Source organism: Lipotes vexillifer, unplaced genomic scaffold, assembly GCF_000442215.2.
Source record: "Lipotes vexillifer unplaced genomic scaffold, Lipotes_vexillifer_v1.1 scaffold2126, whole genome shotgun sequence".
Lineage (NCBI taxonomy): Eukaryota > Metazoa > Chordata > Mammalia > Artiodactyla > Lipotidae > Lipotes > Lipotes vexillifer.
The window spans coordinates 130703-152300 of NW_006778599.1; the positions used below are offsets into that span (position 1 = coordinate 130703).

At 38.9% G+C, this 21598-nt stretch overlaps 1 protein-coding gene and 1 non-coding gene across 3 annotated transcripts; both read right to left on the bottom strand.

Moving 5' to 3' along the window:
• Positions 1-1355: 1355 nt before the first annotated feature.
• On the bottom strand, positions 1356-20905 carry TMEM106B (transmembrane protein 106B). Of its 2 annotated transcripts, none has more exons than XM_007451700.1 (8): positions 20800-20905; positions 18047-18268; positions 14877-14940; positions 10665-10824; positions 4306-4446; positions 3999-4048; positions 3161-3214; positions 1356-2432 (listed from the first exon to the last, which is right to left on the bottom strand). In XM_007451700.1, the coding sequence occupies exons 2-8, from the start codon at positions 18264-18266 to the stop codon at positions 2294-2296; spliced, it is 828 nt and encodes a 275-aa protein (XP_007451762.1). In that variant the 5' UTR covers positions 18267-18268; positions 20800-20905; the 3' UTR covers positions 1356-2293. The 2 variants fall into 2 exon arrangements, with proteins under 2 accessions (XP_007451762.1, XP_007451763.1); XM_007451701.1 differs by having other exon boundaries at positions 2294-2432; positions 18047-18285; positions 20800-20882.
• Positions 9549-9623, bottom strand: TRNAR-CCU (transfer RNA arginine (anticodon CCU)). Its single transcript has one exon. It is a non-coding gene; the product is annotated as a tRNA-Arg (tRNA).
• Positions 20906-21598: the final 693 nt, after the last annotated feature.

Below are 21598 nucleotides of genomic sequence, written 5' to 3' on the forward strand. Positions count from 1 at the left end.
CGTGGGCCATGGCTGCTGAGCTTGCGCGTCCGGCAACGGGAGAGGCCACGACAGTGAGAGGCCCACATATAAAAAAAAAAAAAAAAAAAAAGATACAAAGCAGGAAAATAAATCAGGATTGATTTTTGAAGAAGGCATATCTGAAGAATGATTTTGAAGAAACGGGACATAAGGGCAGATGAGAACAAAACATGATAAAAAAAATTTTTAACATTGTTTGATTTTTACACAGTCACTGAAATACTGTTATCTCTAAGGCATTAGCTAAATGAGAAACTAGACAGGTTACTGTCAGGTATGTAGAAACAGAGCTGGAAGCCTTAATATAGGTGATTGCTGAAGATACAGGAGTAGAAATTTTGAGGCAGAAGAGGGTCTGGATACTACTCATTAGAAGATATCAAAAGATAGGAGAATGAGAAAAAATGAAACGAGAATGATATGAAAAATACAAATAGAACACACACATTAGAAAAGTGCAATTTCAAGGAGAAGAGGAGTAGTCAAAAAACATAGCAGAAAAAATATTAAAGATTGGGTTGGACTACAAAATCCATAATAAATTTAAAGGGGTGATTTTAGTTTAATAGCAAGGATGGATAAGTTAGCGATGGATTAAGGGAAGACTAAGTAGTTAAAAAAAAAAGAAGTTAGTGCATTTCACCCATTTAAATGTTTACTGAGGAAAACTTAGAGAAAGTAATATGAAAGCTAAGTAAGGGGAAACCTGAGTAGGTTTAAAGGCAGAAAGGAGGGCTTCATTAGCTCTAACTAATTAAATAAAGCTCATGTTCTATAGTTGAGAGAGTCAGACTTATAATAAGAATGTTTCACACCCATGTTAGGCACTTTGGGAGTAGGGAGAGGGGTAACCTGATCTCTGTCACTAGGGAACACAGGAAACTACTCTCAAGCCACTTACTGTTTTTGGTATCACAGTCAGCCCCTATGCTCAGTGGTAGGTATTTAAAAGGTACTCAGAACGTGGTAAGCAAAAAGGCAAAAAGCCCAAATGCAAAATGGTATTAAAAATATAAACTAGCAAAATGAATAAGTCAATAATTTACACTTGAATACAATTTTAAATAAAATCCAAACCAAAAGTAGAAACCTTTAAAAATGTAACTGATAGGGGCATGATATCCATGATGTGCAAAGTAATTTTTAAAAGCATAATATAGGTTTTATTTTGCTATAGCCACCGTAATTTAATAACAGGATTTCTTGGATAATTTTACCAAAGAAATAACTTCCTCCTCTAAAACATTCATAAAATTGATCATTTGGGTACCTAACAGTTCTGAAAAGTAAGTGTATTCATAATTCTTTAGTATGAAAAGCAACATTAAAAAAAGTGGAGCATCAAAATATTTTATTTCAATCTATGTTATGCCTGATCTAATATGTAATTGGAAACATACATTCTAGAGGTTTCTGAATATCATTTTCCTTTTTTTACAAATTTTTATGAGCAACTTACTATATTTTAAATCTGTACCGCTTTATTTGACATTTATTAAAGCTACATAAAAGCCATGCAGAATTTATTTACAATACTGTACATTAAATGATGTCTGAAGATTACATAAAAATTTCACACAACTATAACTAACATGTGAAACACATTATTTAGGGGTTTTAAAAAATTTTAGGTACAGAATTCTGCAAAGATTATTTTGGTTTATTAAGTGTTATGCAAGCAATAGCTTGAAGTAAGACTGACAAAAACATGCAAATGAGTAGGATTTCAAAATGAAAAAATAAAAACATTTAGCTAAAAGCTAAAATAGCATATAGCTGAAATACTACCAAGTAGCAATGGGAACTTATAAAACAGGAAAAAAAAAGGTTACTCTTTAAATGTCTTCATGAATAGGCCCACAGTAATTTTCTATAAAAACATTCAGAAATAAAGTTTCTCAAATTATGTTCATCACATAATTATATTCATCAAAAATCATCAATTATGTTTTCAGTAGTGATAGAGCTATGAATTTTAAATAATTATTTATCCTGTAGGAGAAGTCTTAGTTTTCCCCTTTGGGGACCAGGAGCAAAGAAAACCAATCAGTAAATTTAGATTCAAGTAAAAGATCCTGGTACAAATATCATGACACAGAGTAGAGAGTTGTAATAACCTACAAGTCCACATACTCTTAGCTGTACTTTTAAAACAGAAGTGTAAACTTTAGGTTGTTCAATTTAAAATCTCCTATCAGGAAGTAAGTACCTCATCCTTCAGAGTTTGGAAAATGTCAATAGGTATTTCTTCTCCAGGTGCATCTCTCAGTTTTCACTGTTGTGGCTGAAGTACATTTAGATATTCAGACTGCCCCAACTGATAAGTTGTGTTCCTTCCACAATCAACGTACTGGTACCTCTCCTGGGATATCTGTTCTGAGTGTCCAAAGTAAGTTGTTGTTACAGTAACTCTAAAAACAAAATAAATGGGGAAGAGTTATATATAAAAAAGCTTTCTAAAGTGAGAACACTTTATATATCAAAATTCTCTCCAGGGAGAGATTATTTGATTAATGATAACTTAATATTGTGGACATGGGCCTCTTAGGGAGTATTTCCCCAACAGACAACAGGAATGCTGGCTGAGAAAGCCCTATCCAAAAATAATTATACACAAAAATGTAGTTTTTCAAAACACCTATCTCTAATTAACAATATATTTAGTTCAGTGCACTTTTAAAAATAATCACACAGTTCTCTCATCAGAAGAAAAGGTTAATCAAATGTTAGCTAATGGCCCAAATACCCAACCTGTAACCTACAGTGTTTTCATGGCTTAGGATAACACCCAATTTGCAAACCAATAACATTCCTGGTCTTCACTACTGTTACTGCCTACCACAGGCAGCAAGGAATTGGGTGTTGAGCTCATCCTTCTCTCTATCCCAATTTCTACCATTTTCCCAAGTTCTTGCAAGGTTCAGATTCACTATTTAGCAGCTGTGTGATCCTTCACTACTCCTCTGAGCTCCCATTTCCTCATGTGTAAAGTGGGATACTATTTACTTCACCTCATTGCACTCCTGTAAGGCTTAAAACCCAAATGAGACAGCATTTATAAAGATGTGTATACTCTAAGCCAATGTTATACATATAGTTTTTAAACAAAGAATTTCTCAAAAAAATAATTCGTACTTACTGCATCATGAGTACTATGTTATGCACTTTGATGGATGTCAGTGTACAGAAATCACTGTTGAAGAAAAAACAATGTGAATAAATACAAACTGACATTATAAATTTAAAATAGTTTAATTACAGTTCCTCTTCCTATGTTAAAGCTAACAGAAATACTATTAAGATATAATAAATAAGCATTTAATGGTTGAGCATTTTCTGTATCTCAAATGATGATTAATATTTTCATGGCTTCTTATTCTATGCCTTCATACTACAGCAGTTGTAGAGTTGTCTACTTATTATTTCTACTTTTTGTTTACCTTTTCAAATTTTAGTAGCCAGTTTATTAGTTACTCAGAAATTCTATATCAGGCTGACATCAAAAGATGATAAAAATTTATCATTATTTTTTACTTAACAAGAGCTAATAATCATTTAGACCTAATTTAAAAGCTTTACAACTTCAAACCAGCAAGAGTTCTAAACATCATTAGCATTTTTAGTCCTCCTATACTAAATCAGAAACAAATACTAGAATATGTGAGATTATGATTCTCATAACATAGTAAATAAAAAGTGCCATGGTGTATATGATCCTAATTCTGAAAATAAAATTATGTTGTATACGTATATATACATTAACATTATACATGTTGAAAGGGGAGAAGAGAAGAACAGAGATGATCAGAGCCCGGAAGGAATATTCCAAAATGTGGTCTTGTAACTTCTAAGATGATGGGAAATTAAACATATATATATATATATATATATATATATAGAGAGAGAGAGAGAGAGAGAGAGAGATCTATAAATCTCTATAGATTTATATATATTGAGTTCATTAAATCAGAACTTACAACATATAACTCATTTCCTCTGCTATGATAGTAGGTACTGTATAATCAATCTGAAAGGCAAAAAATAAAAATAAATCAATAGAGAACAAGATCAAAACATCAAGTATTTCAGATACATTTTGTAACTTCAAAGAGTTTGGAAATTTCTCCCTTTATGGGTTTGATTCTAGGACTTTTTCTTACACATGTATGGGATACAATTCAAAGTCTAGTTCTTTAAGAAATCCCCCATCTCCCTCAAGTTAATATGATACACAAACTTGAGACTTGTTTAACTCTTCCAAAGTATTTCATGAATGAAGCTTACCTGTTTCATATCCAGTGGACCAATACTGGTAATGTTGTTTAAGCGTGCCTTTCCAATAACTGTTTTTGAAAATTGAACTTGTGCAGTGATGTTTTCAACTTCAACAGAATAATAGTTATTGTTCGTTATATTTAGTGTGTTCTGAAAAAGAAAGGAGGCACAAAATGTACAAGTTATCTTAGAATAAGCATAATATGAATCAAAATTAATACAGAAGATGACTCTCCAGCTGTGGCTATGCTTAATTTATTAGGAGGAAGGAAAGTATCACCAAAACTGTCAAGAACATTCAATGAACCAATTATTTGGTTTTATGCATGAGTACTATGTTTTGTTTTCGTTTTATTTTATTTTTGTTTGTTTTTTTTTTGCGGTACGTGGGCCTCTCACTGTTGTGGCCTCTCCTGTTGCGGAGCACAAGCTCCAGACGCGCAGGCTCAGGGGCCATGGCTCACGGGCCCAGCCGCTCCGCGGCACGTGGGATCTTCCCGGACCAAGGCACGAACCAGTGTCCCCTGCATCGGCAGGTGGACTCTCAACCACTGCGCCACCAGGGAAGCCCATACGCATGAGTACTATGTATATAAAATGCCTACAATGAACACATACTTTTAAAAAGTAGGCCCAGAAAATGTATAGTACAAGAATACAGAAAAATGAATGTTAGAAAATGTATTTGTGGCCTTAGCAAAAATTCAATAAAAAACATTCTAAAATTTCATCAAAAGTTTTCTAAATGTTAACACGTACATCTTCACAGACTAAGCTACTTCCGATTCGATTAAATAAAAAGACAACACTTTAAAATGTTAAACACAACTTTAAACTTTCTATTTAAAAAAACTGGTATTTTAACTTCATGAGTAGAGATTTCTAGCAGGTCACTTTTGAGAAGAAATGGGATAGATTCAAAACTGGTTGGAAAGAAATGTAGTTGTATCATTTCTATACTTAACAGCTGGGGCCAACTTTTGCAATTCTAACTTAAAACAATTGTTTCAAATTACTTTAGAAAATAGTCAACGAAATAAAAAAGATAAATGTTAAATCAAGAAATAACAGATAGGGCTTCCCTCATGGTGCAGTGGTTAAGAATCCACCTGCAAAGGCAGAGGACATGGGTTCAATCCCTGGCTCGGGAAGATCCCACATGCCACGGAGCAACTAAGCCCGTGCACCACAACTACTGAGCCTGCGCTCTAGAACCCGCATGCGACAACTACTGAAGCCCAAGTGCCTAGAGTCCGTGCTCTGCAACGAGAAGCCACCACAATGAGAAGTCCATACACCGTAACAAAGAGTAGCCCCTGCTCGCCGCAACGAGAGAAAGCCTGCGCACAGCAATGAGGACCCAACACAGCCAAAAAAAAAACCCCAAAAATTTATAAAAAAAAATTTTTCTGAATTAAAAAAACATTTTTTCAATCAGGTTGATTGAATCCATGGATGCAGAACTGGTGGATATGGAGGGCAGAATACATGTTAATAGTCAGGCCTGGATAAAGATATACATTATGGTATTTTTCAAATGTCTTATAATGATAATTAAACATTTTCATAATTAGAAAGACAATAAATATTACTAAAAAAGAGTAGTAATATATGCTACTCATTTTAAGAAACAAAAGTAATACTATATAATTACATTTTTCAAAATACTGATAGAAAACGTACAGAAATCTCATTTTTTTTTAAACATCTTTATTGGAGTATAATTGCTTTACAATGGTGTGTTAACTTCTGCTTTATAAAAAAGTGACTCATTTATACATATACATATTTTCCCATATCTCTTCCCTCTTGCGTCTCCCTCCCTCCCACCCTTCCTATCCCACCCCTCTAGGCAGTCACAAAGCACCGAGCTGATCTCCCTGTGCTATGCAGCTGCTTCCCACTAGCTATATGTTTTACGTTTGGTAGTGTCCTATATGTCCATGCCACTCTCTCACTTTGTCACAGCTTACCCTTACCCCTCCCCATAACCTCAAGTCCATTCTCCAGTAGGTCTGTGTCTTTATTCCCATCTTACCCCTAGGTTCTTCATGACATTTTTTTCCCCTTAGATTCCATACATATGTGTTAGCATATGTCTTTCTCTTTCTGACTTACTTCACTCTGTATGACAGACTCTAGATCCATCCACCTCACTACAAATAACTCAATTTCATTTCTTTTTATGGCTGAGTAATATTCCATTGTATATATGTGCCACATCTTCTTTATCCATTCATTCGATGATGGACGCTTAAGTTGCTTCCATCTCCTGGCTATTGTATAAATAGAGCTGCAGTAAACATTTTGGTACATGACTGTTCTTGAATTATGGTTTTCTCAGGGTATATGCCCAGTAGTGGGATTGCTGGGTCATATGGTAGTTCTATTTGTAGTTTTTTAAGAAACCTCCATACTGTTCTCCATAGTGGCTGCACCAATTCACATTCCCACCAGCAGTGCAAAAGTGTTCCCTTTTCTCCACACCCTCTCCAGCATTTATGGTTTGCAGACTTTTGATACCATTTCAATTTTCTTAAATTTACCACGGTTTGATTTGTGACCCAAGATATGATCTATCCTGGAAAATGTTCCATGAGCACTTTAGAAAAATGTGTATTCTGTTGGTTTTGGATGCAATGTCCTATAAATATCAATTAAGTCCATCTTGTTTAATGTATCATTTAAAGCTTGTGTTTCCTTATTTATTTTCATTTTGGATGATCTGTCCATTCGTGAAAGTGGGGTGTTAAAGTCCCCTATTATGAATGTGTTACTGTTGATTTCCCCTTTTATTTATTATTATTATTTTTTTTTGTGGTACACGGGCCTCTCACTGTTGTGGCCTCTCCCGCTGCAGAGTACAGGCTCCGGAAGCGCAGGCCCAGCGGCCATGGCTCACGGGCCCAGCCGCTCCGCGGCATGTGGGATCCTCCCAGACCGGGGCACGAACCCGTGTCCCCTGCATCGGCAGGCAGACTCTCAACCACTGCGCCACCAGGGAAGCCCCTGATTTCCCCTTTTATGGCTGTTAGTACTTGCTTTATCTATTGAGGTGCTCGTATGTTGGGTGCATAAATATTTACAATTGTTATATCTTCTTCTTGGATTGATTCTTTGATCATTATGTACTGTCCTTCTTTGTCTCTCGTAATAGTCTTTATTTTAAAGTCTATTTTGTCTGACATGAGAATTGCTACTCCAGCTTTCTTTTGATTTCCGTTTGCATGGAATATCTTTTTCCATCCCCTCACTTTCAGTCTGTATGTGTCCCTAGGTCTGAAGTGGGTCTCTTGTAGACAGCATATATATGGGTCTTGTTTTTGTATCTATTCAGCCAGTCTGTGTCTTTTGGTGGGAGCATTTAATCCATTTACATTTAAGGTAATTATCAATATGTATGCTCCTATTCCCATTTTCTTTGGGTTTGTTATTGTATGTCTTTTCTTTCTCTTGTGTTTCTTGCCTAGAGAAGTTCCTTTAGCATTTGTTGTAAAGCTGGTTTGGTGGTGCTGAATTCTCTTAGCTTTTCCTTGTCTGTAAAGGTTTTAATTTCTCCGTCGAATCTGAATGAGATCCTTGCTGGGTAATCTTGGTTGTACGTTTTTCTCCTTCATCACTTTTAATACGTCCTGCCACTCCCTTCTGGCTTGCAGAAGTGGGGGTTAAAGGAGCCGCTGATTTGGGGGATCTAGCTCACTCAGGCCGGGGGGAGGGAGCGGTACGGATTCGGGGTGAGCCTGCGGCGGCAGAGACCAGCATGACGTTGCAGCAGCCTGAGGCACGCCGTGCATTCTCCCGGGGAAGTTGTCCCTGGATCCTGGGACCCTGGTAGTGGCGGGCTGCACAGGCTCCCGGGAGGGGAGGTGTGGAGAGTGACCTGTGCTCGCACACAGGCTTCTTGGTGGCGGCAGCAGCGGCCTTAGCGTCTCATGCCCATCTCTGGGGTCCATGCTGATAGCCGTGGGTCGTGCCCATCTCTAGAACTCCTTTAAGCAGAGCTCTTAATCCCCTCTCTTTGCACACCAGGAAACAAAGAGGGAAGAAAAAGTCTCTTGCCTCTTCGGCAGGTCCAGACTTTTTTCCCTGACTCCCTCCCGGCTAGCCATGGTGCACTAACCCCTTCAGGCTGTGTTCACACCGCCAGTCCTGTCCCTGCAATCCGACCGAAGCCCGAGCCTCAGCTCCCAGCCCCCACGCACTCCGGCAGGTGAGCAGGCAAGCCTCTCGGGCTGGTGAGTGTCGGTCAGCACTGATCCTCTGTGCAGGAATCTCTCCACTTTGCCCTCTGCACCCGTTGCTGTGCTCTCTTCCGCAGCTGCAAAGCTTCCCTGCTACGCCACCCGCAGTCTCCGCCAGCAAAGGGGCTTCCTAGTGTGTGGAAACCTTTCCTCCTTCACAGCTCCCTCCCACTGGTGCAGGTCCCGTCCCTATTCTTTTGTCGCTGTTTATTCTTTTTTCTTTTGCCCTACCCAGGTACATGGTGAGTTTCTTGCCTTTTGGGAGGTCTGAGGTCTTCTGCCAGCGTTCAATGGGTTTTCTGTAGGAGTTGTTCCACGTGTAGATGTATTTCTGATGTATCTGTGGGGAGGAAGGTGACCTCCGTGTTTTACTCTTCCGCCATCTTCCCCCTGTGAGAAATCTCAGCTTTTTTCTCACTGTAATCCAGTTAAACCTAATGTCTATCTATATAATAAACCTATTTGCTATTTAATGTTCACACTTTCTCAATTTAGTCAAGTACTAGTACCCCTAAGTGTGGGAATTCCTGAATAATTATTTAAAATAAAGTAAGATATTTACATTTAAATATACTTTCTGGTATCTAAAAGGGCCCAGCACATAAATTTTATTACTTTTTATTATAAATTTACAGTTATTTGATACTAAAACAGACTCTGGAGGTTGGCCAAAAATATCCGGCAATTGTTTTAAACCCCACAGAAAAAAGGAAAATTTGTTCCTTTTCCCAAATGGCTGTTACAGTGGAAAAATACCCAACAATAATTCCCCAATGATAGGAAATGATTTACAATTAGTACTGTTATGTTTTATGCATATATATTTTTTCCATGTATATAGTTTTTTTTTCGGCTGTGCAGTGCAGCACGTGGGATCTTTTTTAAAAAATATTTATTTATTTAGGCTGTGCCAGGTCTTCGTTGCGGCACGTGGGATCTTTAGTTGTGGCATGCAGGCTTCTTAGTGGCAGCATGTGGACTTCTTAGCTGTGGCACGCATGCAGGATCTAGTTCCCTGACCAGGGATCAAACCTGGGACCCTTCTGCATTAGGAGTTCAGAGTCTTAACCACTGGACCACCAGGGAAGTCCCAGCTTGTGGGATCTTATTTCCCCAACCAGGGATGGAAACTGGGCCCACAGTAGTGAAAGAGCAGAGTCCTAACCACTGGACTGCCAGGGAATTCCCAGGGTTTTAAAAATTTTTTTGTGTTTTTTTTAAAGGTTGACAACGTTTGACAGTACGCCATGAGGATAGATGAATTCGTGGGAGTTTTTTTTCCCTATAATTAAGTAGTAATTCCACTTTAACATACATTCCATTTCACTACCTGTCCCTGTAAATCTCCCTCCTCCCAACCAGCACCACAGGCATCTCTACCTCAACCTCAAGCATACCAACCACCTCTTTGAGGAAAACCAACTGAAGTCCAATATCTCTCTTCCAAACAAATCACTGCCACACAGATGTACCTTAAAGCCTGAAGCAACATATATATTCCTTTTTAATAATACGGTGCTTTGCAAACCATGCTTTTTTCAAATAAATGTTAACATGTAAAACAGGTACAAGACCTTCTCTGAGGTGTTTGTTTGCTTGTTTGTTTTCAAGTGTGGGAAGGCTGTAGAGTCCTAAAAACCACTGTCCTGAGAAACACAGATTTTCACACATACTAATTTGCAAGAGGAATCATTCACTTGTTCTCTACCTTTTAAAACAAAGGAATGGTCTGTTAAAGATGGCAAAAATTGTGTTTCACAAAACACAAGGAAATGAAAATGTTACATGTATAACATGTATTGAACTAACTATGTTAACATCTGGCTAGAAGCTATTCAGTCAAATGTTGAAAAGTAAATAGATTGTAATTACTTTTTCCCAGTAACTAACTGTTTTGTTTATTTTACCCTCCCAAAGGCATCTTCAAATGCTAAATGATTCTGAATACACAGAATTTGCCAATTTGCCATTTTCAGCAGAATCAGAAATGACAGAAAAGGTCAATATAGCAGACATACAGAAAGAAAACTGAGTGTTACCTTTAATGTTCTCTCAATAAGGACAAAGGTGCTGCTTAACATGATAAAAGAATGAAGTCAAATATTTTTAATATAAATATGTACTTACCGTGATATTTAAATATATTGTACGCTTTGGAACATCATAACTGACGTATGCCGATTTTACACCAATGTATTTCACGTCGATAGAACGAGGGAAAAGGAAAAACACAGCCAGTCCAGAAAGAAGCAGACAGACAAACACAGAAGCCATCACATACAGTTTTCTGAAAAGGAAAATGGAATATTTAAATATACATGCATCAAAAATTACATAATGAAACATTTAGAGAAGATACTTTCATTTTGAATTTTTCCCCTTTTATACCAGCCGGAAAAGATGTATGATTTTACCAACTTTTTACATTATAAAAGTATTGAGCAGAGTTAGTTTTGAATCTATTAAGTGTTAAAATGGTCTCCTTAAAAGACATATTTACCTTTTTGGAGACTAGGATTTCAGGCTTATTATAGATAGAACATTTACTGTGGTGATTCCCAAACCAGGCTGCTCATTAGAATCAAGCTGGGGAGCTTTATAAAAGTATAGATTTCAAGACTCCCTGATGAATTCACTGAAGCAGAATTTTCACATATGAGTTTTGGCATTATATGATTCCCTAAAGTGACTGCTCATCAGAACCACCTATGAAGCCTTTAAAAATGTAATGACATAACCATATGCCTCAGCAGTCTCACTAAGACAGTCCGTTTTGAGTCTCCTCATCCAAAAGTATTTATGTACTTCTTTTTACTTATTTTTAAAATAAATTTATTTATTTATTTTTGGCTGCATTGGGTCGTTGCTGCGCATGGGCTTTCTCTAGCTGCGGCAAGCAGGGGCTACTCTTCTTTGTGATGCACAGGCTCCTCATTGCAGTGGCTTCTCTTGTTGCAGAGCACAGGCTTTAGGCGCATGGGCTTCAGTAGTTGCAGCATGCGGGCTCAGTAGTTGTGGCGCACAGGCTTAGTTGCTCCACAACATGTGGGATCTTCCCGGACCAGGGCTCCAACCCGTGTCTCCTGCATTGGCAGGAAGATTCTTAACCACTGTGCCACTAGGGAAGTCCCTGTACTCCTTTTTAAAAATATTGTTTACATTAATCATGTCTGCTTTGAAGATGCTGTTAAACTGTTTCTTTAAAATCAAGAAAGGGGATATTATTATGCAGAGATAAGACAAGGAAAAAAAAAAAAACTCACGTGACTTTGCTATTCATCTACCTCCCAGATGGAAGTGTTTCTCTTCCATCTCTCACTCTTTATTTCCATAGATGAAAACTGCCTCTTATCTTTAGGTTTACCAACAAAACTAGAGTTTCAAGACACTGCAGTCGGCCCTCCAGTATTTGTGGGTTTCTAATCCCTGAATTCAACCAACCATGGATCAAAATTTCCCTCTATGGTTAGTTGAATCCACAGATTTGAAACCTCAGATGTGGAGGGTCGACTGTACTATGACATTTTATATGAGGGACTTGAGCATCAGCAGATTTTGGTATATGCGAGGGCTCCTGGAAGCAATCTCCCCATGGACATTCAGGGACAAAAGAATTTCCCTGGTTTCTCCAATAAACAGCACTCTGTCAAAGCCCACAGCACCCTTCTTTTAGTTTCTTTTTCTGTCTTGCATATCACTTAGTTTATCTTTTCCTTATATTCTAGCCATCCAAAAAATTCTTGTTTTATCCTTTCCTCCATCCTCTCTTCCCTAAAGAGAGATTTGTACCTAAATGTCCTGATGGATCTCATCAACAGTTATTTCAAGTACCTCTTGCAGATGTTTTATAAATGTTTCTGAGTATTTTAAGTTGCCCAAGTTAAGAAAAGAGAGCAAAATGGCTTATCAAAATACAAAATAGGGCTTCCCTGGTGGCACGGTTGTTGAGAGTCCGCCTGCTGATGCAGGGGACACGGGTTCGTGCCCTGGTCTGGGAAGATCCCACATGCCGCGGAGCGGCTGGGCCCGTAAGCCATGGCCACTGAGCCTGCGTGTCCAGAGCCTGTGCTCTGCAATGGGAGAGGCCACAACAGTGAGAGGCTCACGTACCAGAAAATAAAATAAAATAAAATAAAACAAACAAAAATTCACTAAATCATTACTACTTGACCTGTACTGTTGTCTGGAGCAAAGAGAGAAGTTCCCACTCACTCACTCTGGACTTCCAACCTGAGTAGGGTGGTGATCACTACTGGATTACCTAGTAGGTAGTTTAAACACACACTTATAGTAAGCATTATACACCAAAACACCTTAAAAAGGTATAAAAAGAGTTTAAAAATCATGATAAAAATGTGAACATTGTTGGATTTTTTTACACTTTAGTGTTTTTATTTCTCATGGGCAGGTGAGCCCACCACACTCTGGTACCTAGGGCCTGTAAGTCAGCTCTAGGTGTGAACATATGAATCAGTATTCTAAATTACTTTGTGCCCAAAGCTTACAGCCATAACAAATATTACTAAACCTGGTGGGACAATAAAACAACATTCCACTTAGTATTTCATACCAAATTGAAAAATTGCCTAGTTCACTGATGAAGTACATAGATCTCCATTACAAAACTCATCAGTAATAATTTTTCTTATGGCTCTAGGGACAGTAACAGAATCCTGCAAAGTATACAGTACTGATGAAGTTATGAAGGTTGTGCAGTTTATTTGGACTCAAGTTACAATTCTATATCTGCCATTTCATATTTGCAGCATTTTAGGTAATTTACTCTTTTCCTCCATTTTAAAACCTGTAGGTTTGTTTTGAGGATTAAATGACATAGCTAAAGTATGGAGACAAAAGCAATTAATAATTTCTTGACTACCCCATCACAACTCCAACTTATAAAGAACCAGTTTTCCCAAAATATTATAATTTTACTACATATTGAGAGTTACTGTTTTTTTATTACAAATTTGAAACTCCTAAAAATTCTTGAGGAGCTTCCTATAAGTTCTCAGATTTCTTAGCTTACTACAGGTGCCAGGATCTGGTCCTTGTTATTTTCTCTAGCCTCATCTGTACCACTTTCCCACAGTGCTGTTTACTTTAGCCATACATCTGAAGGCTGGACCACGCCTCTGGCCCTTTCAGGTGCTATTCCCTCTGCTTGCTAGGGTTAGGAAATTAACCCTAATTTCTTGCACATTCATAACTGTCTATATATTATATAATAAAGGGTCAGACTGACTGTTTATAAACTCCTGGGTTCATTTTCTTTCCATAAAGACTTAGACATGCTGTTCTACTGCTTATGTGTTTAAAGCATTGTGGTCAAGAAGTAACATGCCAATCTGATTTTCTATCCCTTATAAATTAATCGATCCTTTGCTTGGATGCTCAAAGGGGCTTTTCAGTTTTTTGTTCTTACCTTTGAAGTCCAGTAATTTCACTAAGAAGGGTTGATTATTTCCAAAATTATGGTATGTCTTTTCTTTTTTTAAACTTTAAAAAAAAAATTTACTTATTTATTTGGCTGTGCCAGGTCTTAGTTGTGGCACGCAGGATCTTCTTGCCTCATGCGAGATCTAGCTCCCTGATCAGGGATCAAACCTGGGCCCCCTGCATTGGGGGAACAGAGACTTAGCCACTGGGCCACCAGGGAAGTCCTTGTCTTTTTTTTTGAAGATGTTGGGGGTAGGAGTTTATTAATTAATTAATTAATTTTGCTGTGTTGGGTCTTCGTTTCTGTGTGAGGGCTTTCCCTAGCTGTGGCAAGTGGGGGCCACTCTTCATCGTGGTGTGCGTGCCTCTCACTGTCGCGGCCTTTCTTGTTACGGAGCACAGGCTCCAGACGTGCAGGCTCAGTAGTTGTGGCTCATGGGCCCAGTTGCTCCGCGGCATGTGGGATCCTCCCAGACCAGGGCTCGAACCCGTGTCCCCTGCATTGGCAAGCAGACTCTCAACCACTGCGCCACCAGGGAAGCCCAAGTCCTCGTCTTTTCAATATGTAGATTCACGTATTGCTTTACTTCAGGGAAATGATCTTGAATTAAATGTTTGCTATTTGTTCAGTTTTCCTCCTTTGATTTTCTTCAGGGACTCCAATTACATTTATGCTCAATTTCCTTGGCTTGTGTTCTACACCATTTCTCTCAAGTACTTTTCAAGAACTTACCACAATCAGGAATCCTTTTTTTATTTAATGACATAAAGTATATGATGGTATAACTTAACAACCTGATAGCATTTTTCCTTTGACTAGTTTTAATTAAAACATTTACTTATACATAATATAAAAAGCAAAAAATACAAAAAAACTGCCATTTTCTTATAATCACTTACGTTCTTCTTGGCCTTAATCTCTGATCACTGTATGGAATTAATGCCACCAGTTGGTTTTCTTGTCCTAAAAGTAAAAGAATTAGATTTAGAAATTTATTAACATGATTAATTAAAAATATAGTGGTTCCTCATCAAAGTCTGGTTTGGAAAGACCAGAATACTACCTGGTTCTCATCTCATTCCTTTAGTAAACTGCTCTCAACATCTTCAAAAATTATCCAGTAGCAGCTGAGTTCCAAAGCAGATATTGTGTTTTTTCATACCTAGATTTCTAGCTAACAAAAATATTATAAAGAATGAGAAAGAGTAACTTTTTCTTCCACTGAGAAAAAAAATCTAAAAAGTCCCAGCTTTCAGAAGATCTGAATTTACCAGGCCTTCCTTCACCCAGTTTTCTATTCCCCACAGTTTTCCATTAAGACTTCAATTTGATTATCTGAATGAGAGCAGAAGAAACATACTGTTACCGCTGTCCTGAAACCCCTATAACTGCAGAGGTTCCTACACTATCTCCCCTGAAAACCAAAACTGATACATATTAAGTCTCATGCTCCAAGAACCCCTATTTATACAGTCTTCCAGGACTCTTTCAGGTCACACACCTCTCCACATTAAGTCACTTCAAAATTCAGTATTTCTTTCTTGGGTTGAGCATTATCCATATGCTTTAATGGATAAATGGACTTTTAAATGCCAATTTTCCAATCTTATCACAACTTGGCTCTTTGTATTAACTATTAGAGCACCGCAGTCAAGTTCTCTTTTAAAGCTTTCCATAATACTTTCATTATTCCTCCCTGCTCCCTCCACAAGTCCTCCCTCATCTACACTCCCCCTACCATACCCACATATAAATAATATATATAATATGTGTGTGTGTGTGTGTGTGTGTGTGTGTGTGTGTGTGTGTGTGTACACATATCCTATCTTGTTTGGTGGTATTCATCTGTCTAAACTGCAACTGGTTAAAACCAACCCTTTGGTGACTGTGCCTATATCCACACAGCTAAAAGTAGATAAAGAAAAACAAACAACTATGCTCACTAGTCTCATTTAGATTACTATCTCAAGTGGCCCTTAATAATGCCACCTATATTTCTCTATTTCATACTCTCAATCTGGGGAATTCCCTGGTGTTCCAGTGGTTAGGACTCTGTACTTTCACTGCCGTAGGGCTGGATGCGATCCCTGGTCAGGGATCCTGCGAGCCGTGTGGCACAGCCCAAAAAAAAGTGCATACTCTTAATCTGACTCTCCCAAACTACAATTTCATAACTTCCACTTTCTCTTCATACCTCCAATATCTTCTCCCCTATCCTTACTCTCAGCTCATGATGTGGCAAAGAGAACTTCCACAAGCTACCACCACATCTACCCACCCACCCACCTGCCTCCATATACTCTACTTTCCCTTCTACTGCTGGGAGCAAATTGCCCATGCTTCTCTGGAGGAGCAGCCCTCTGCACTTGTGCACTAGATCTAATAATTGTCCTCTGTTGCCTGCGTTATCAATGTTTTATCTATGGAAAAATCTCATCAGCATACAAACATATTATTCATTCCATCTTTAAAAAATTCTTCTCCTGATGTATAGCCCCCTCTAGCTACCACCTCTCTTCTCTCCTTTTCCTCTAAAACAGCAAAACTCCTCAAAAAAGCTATTTTCTGACTATAACTTTGCTCCTTCTATGCACTCCTGATCCTACTCTACACATGCTATACATTCTTTTGCAGACTACCAAAACTGCTCTTTTAAAGGTGGCCTCTAAATCACCAAATCCCATGGCCTCTCAGTCCTCACATTACTTGATCAGGTCTAACACAGTTGATCAATCTCTCCTCTACCAAGGAGTATATTTTCTTCATTTATCTTCTAGGACACCACAGACAAAGGGATTTCCTACTTCTACTCTAGCTGCTCTTTTTAGTGTCCTTTGCTAATTCTTTCTCATGTCACTGACCCAAAATGTTGCAATGCCCCAATGTTCAGTGCTAAATTCTCTTCTGTTTTCTATTCACATTGACAAGCTTGGTGCTGTCATCCAACTCACCTGAAGTATCATCTATACACTGATGACTCCAGCCTAGGCCTTGCATCTGAATTCCAGGCCCTTATTATCTTCCTATTGAACATATCCACTTAGATGTCAAATATGCATCTCCAAACTTACATATCTAAAACTGAGCTCCTGATCTCTCACCTGACACATATACTCAAACATTCTTTTCTCCATTTTAATAAATGGCTACTCCATTCTCCCATTTGCTCAGACAAAAAATACCTCGGAATTCCTCCTCAATCTTACTATCCACAATGTACATCCAGGCTGCTAAAAATGCCTACTAGCTATACTTCAAAAATATAGTATCCAGATTGCAAAAATGAGACTCCAGCCCTCTCCCTGCCCCCAGCCTGGTGCATTAATACCTGTAACTACAATAATCCTTTTATTCTCAAATACCTACTACCTCTGCAAAGATAAAGCCTTATATTGTCATTTTGTCCTACCCTTGGGGTCTCTCCAGGGTCAAATATCAATTCAACCAAGCAGAAAATGAGAATAGTACAAGGTACTTTTACTATTGCTACTTATTGCCATTGCTACTAAAGTAGCCTACAAACAGCAGGTGGAGATTACTCCCTACTGACTTCCCCTATGACATGCCACAAACTGATTTTTTTTCCTATATGGCTCATCTTCATATACCATCCCTTTTCATGTAGATCCTTTAAAAAATAACGAATTAGGGCATGGCCAACTTATTATTATTCTTTAAATAACAAATCAGAAATATTAGGTCACCACATTACTTAAATTGCTCCTAACACTCAATATGGCAAGGTGACTGTGATATGACTTCTACTGATACCAAACAGGACTAAAAGTTTACTGTCAAGAGATGCTGCATATCTGCTATAATTGCAGGTGGGAAAGAAAAGATACTGGAGGTAGAAGAGTGGTTTTCATTATTGCTTTAGGACCCTAATTAAAATCCTTATGTTTGTTTCTTTGTGTCCTTTTGACTGAAGATAACTGATATGAAGTTTTAACTGTAATTCTAAGTCTTTTAAAACATAAAGGGTTGTGCTCAGACCCACGGATTTCATAGTATTTGTGCAAACACTTGGAATCATTCTTTAAAGAAAAAACAGTGCAATAACACATACCCCTAGGAATTCTTCCTGTTCCTTGACAAGTGGGGCAAGTGACACTATCTCTTCCTGTAAATTCCACATATGGAAACTGAGAGACATCTCCACTTCTTCCATCTTCATTATGGACTTCACTATTAACCAATCCAGTCCTTATATTTTCAGTTGATGTGACTCCATCATAAGGATCTTCTTTATTTGAATGTAAAGGCAAATGAGAAAAAGACTTTCCCATGTCTAAGAAAAAAGAACATCTTACAGTAAACTTCAGTCAAGATGTATACTCAAGAACATTATAGGATATTTATACTGATCAAATTAATTTAGAACAACCTTCAAGGGAACGTTCAAATCACTATCTGGATTAGAATTATACTCAATCAAAATAATGTCTGAAATAAGGGAGCCATTTACTAGAGTCCCAAAGTGTTTTTCTAACAAAATATTATGAAATGATATATCAGAGTTATGATAAGAATGGGCTTTCAAACAACATTAAAATTTGACAAAAGTCTCCACTTTCTTAGAGTTCTCTGAAAAGAAACACATGGACTTCACTTTTCTTAGAATAAAACAAAAACACATTCTACCTTTAAATCAATTAGCACTGAAGGCAAAAGTGGCTTTGGGCAGATTACAACTAGGTATCACCAGGAAATATCAAAGTAGTATTTTTCAGCCTTTTAAAATTCATGCCCCTATGTGATAAATAAAATCCCCAATCTTTCTCATCCTCACATTCCTTGCTTTAAACATTTAAATACTTGCAACAAAAAACAGCTCAAAAAACCTCCAGATTTTTCTTGCATTCAACAGTTGGTGGAGTTAAAATTACGAAATTAATATTCTAAAATATTGACTATAATTCACCAATACAAAGCAGCAAAATTTAGAACATTAATTTCAAAATTTTAGGATGACAGTATCAAAAATACAGGAGGGAAACTAAATATAAATTTAAAGACAAATAAAAATAAATAATTAGTGCTAGCACCTATATCAAAATAACCTCTGTAGATAGGTAATGCAGTAACACTGAAGTTTAAGCCACAATTTTAAGTATTAAAAAAACTTAAAAAGTCATATACTCTAATCAGCTGACATTCTGAGGACAAATTAACAAAGCGGGAAAGCTGAATTTAAAAATAATACATTCCTGGCTTCCCTGGTGGCGCAGTGGTCCCCGCCTGCCGATGCAGGGGACGCGGGTTCGTGCCCCGGTCTGGGAAGATCCCACATGCCACGGAGCGGCTGGGCCTGTGAGCCATGGCCGCTGAGCCTGCGCGTCCGGAGCCTGTGCTCCGCAACGCGAGAGGCCACCAACAGTGAGAGGCCCGCGTACCGCAAAAACAAACAAACAAACAAACAAACACAAAAAAAATAATACATTCCTTTTCTTTCTAAATTTGACCATATATTTTTTATCAGTTCCTAAAAATAGATTATTAAAGACATTCATATAAAGAGATATTTCTTTAAAAAATTCGAACTGATGTGAATGAGGAAAACTGACTCAAAATAATTCAGTTTATCTTATGCTACGAAGAAAAGTTTGCTTTTTAAAACTGGCATGCCATCATGTGTTAGGGTCATCCAAACACACTGTAAACAGCAAGATAAAAAATTATACGACTAGTAGACAAACTTAAAACTTCAGAATGATGAATAAAGATGCTGATTTTTACTATTTTTAAAAAATTTATATACACATTGCCCATTAAGTTCAAAAACGTGAATGATTTATGACTCCTAAAAGTGCATTATTTTCTCTTGATTTTGCTCAAAGGCATTACATGCAAGCCAAACCAATACTTGCCAGTCACAGGTGGTTCAGGGGTGAATTAACATCACTGTCCCCACACACTTTGACCTTGGGGCCTATGTGGAATATTAGATGAGCTGGGATCAATGGGCCTCAGTGGCACCGTTTTACGATCTCAGTTAACAGAGGTATAGGGTGCCTCCCACTGGAATGCCTTAACAGGGGAATAGACACAGAAGGCAAGAACAAGTGGCTCTCAGTCTGGGCCTGCTTTCTATACTTATGTAACAGTTGCCTTGATACAGTCGGCCTTGGACTGGTGTTTGTTTTATCAAGGCTAATGGACAAGTGCCAGACTTCGTCAGGTACTGGACATCCCTGCCCTCCCTACTGGATTTTCCCCAGAGCACTGCTAAGTTTAATAACTTTTATTCTTGGAGTCTCCTTAGTTTATAATAAAGAAGTGCTAGGCCCCTGTGCTCAATATTTTTATCAAAATCCCTTAATTTACTTAAAACCAACCTGAACTTTAGACTCCTTACGGAAAAAGGGAAAAAAAGTACATGACTCCACCCAATTTAAATGGGTCGTGATCTTCCGAATGAAGGAAGTCGGCGCCTTTCACAAGCTACATCAACGAAACCCAGGATACAGCCTGCCTACTTTGGAAAGGTTAAAGATAAAATACAGGCAGTCGGGCAAGAAAACTCAAAAAGAGGAAAACCAGGGGCCACCTGGCCACTCAAGGTGTGGGGACCTGGAATCTCTCCCGTGCACCCGGCTAGAGCCGAAGCCCGGAGCCCCTAGGCAGGAAGCTGGGCCCGGATAAGAGGTGATGACACACCTCCATAACCCAGCCCAGAGCGCCTCCCCGGTCTCCGCGCGTGTCCAGCGGCCCTGTAGCCTCCCCTCCTCCACCTCCTCATCCGGCTCGGCTCTTCCCAGGGTGCCCACTCGGCCCCGCTCCCTAAGGGGACCTGGAGGCTGCGCGTCCCGGGTCGCTCACCGGCATGCGGGGTGCTACGCAGTCCCGAGTTGCTCCGGCGCGGACAGGCCCAAAGACAGGGTCACGGAGTCCTTAGTCCCGGGTGCTGGGGCTAGAGCAACGGGCCTGCAGCGCTGTGCCGCCGCTGGGTCCGGGAGGGGGAGGGGCGGTACAATAACCACAACAGCTGAGGCCTCTCTGCTGCAACCTGCGCCCGAGCCTGCGCAGAGCGTTCCCGGAGAGGAGGAGGTGTGGCCCGGAAGCGTGCACCACGCATGCGTTCTTTCTTCGTCTTCCTAAAGCTCTGAAGGGAGCTTCCTAAGGCGCGTCTGTGTCTTTACGCTCTCCGTTTTGTTACCTTGGTCTCCCAAGACTTAGAGGTGAAATTTGGCTGCCTTGTCACTGGAAGATTTGAAAATACTAGTCCCCCCCTCCGTTTTTCCCTGTCCGGCTATTTCTCTTTGCAGAGGGCAAAGACGTGTACGCAGCCTCTTCGTCCACGCCCTTCAAGTGGTCCTGACACTCGCGACGCTGGGAAGTGAGATAAACTGGTTGGTAGACACATGTCTGGTAGACGAAAAGTCACATATATTTTAACTTAGAACCTCTTTATTACTAGAAGGAAACAGCCGCGGTTTTGTTTTGATTGTTTTTGCACGTGGTGTCACCCTCCTCCCCCCAGTGCTTAGGGAGATCCTCGCTCAAATCCCACTGTTTCAGCTCATCGCGGTAGACTTGGGGCTACTCTCCCTAACATTTCAGAGGGTGGGTAATCTCATGGAGAAAATGAAAATAACAATACAGAGTTGTTTTGAGGGTT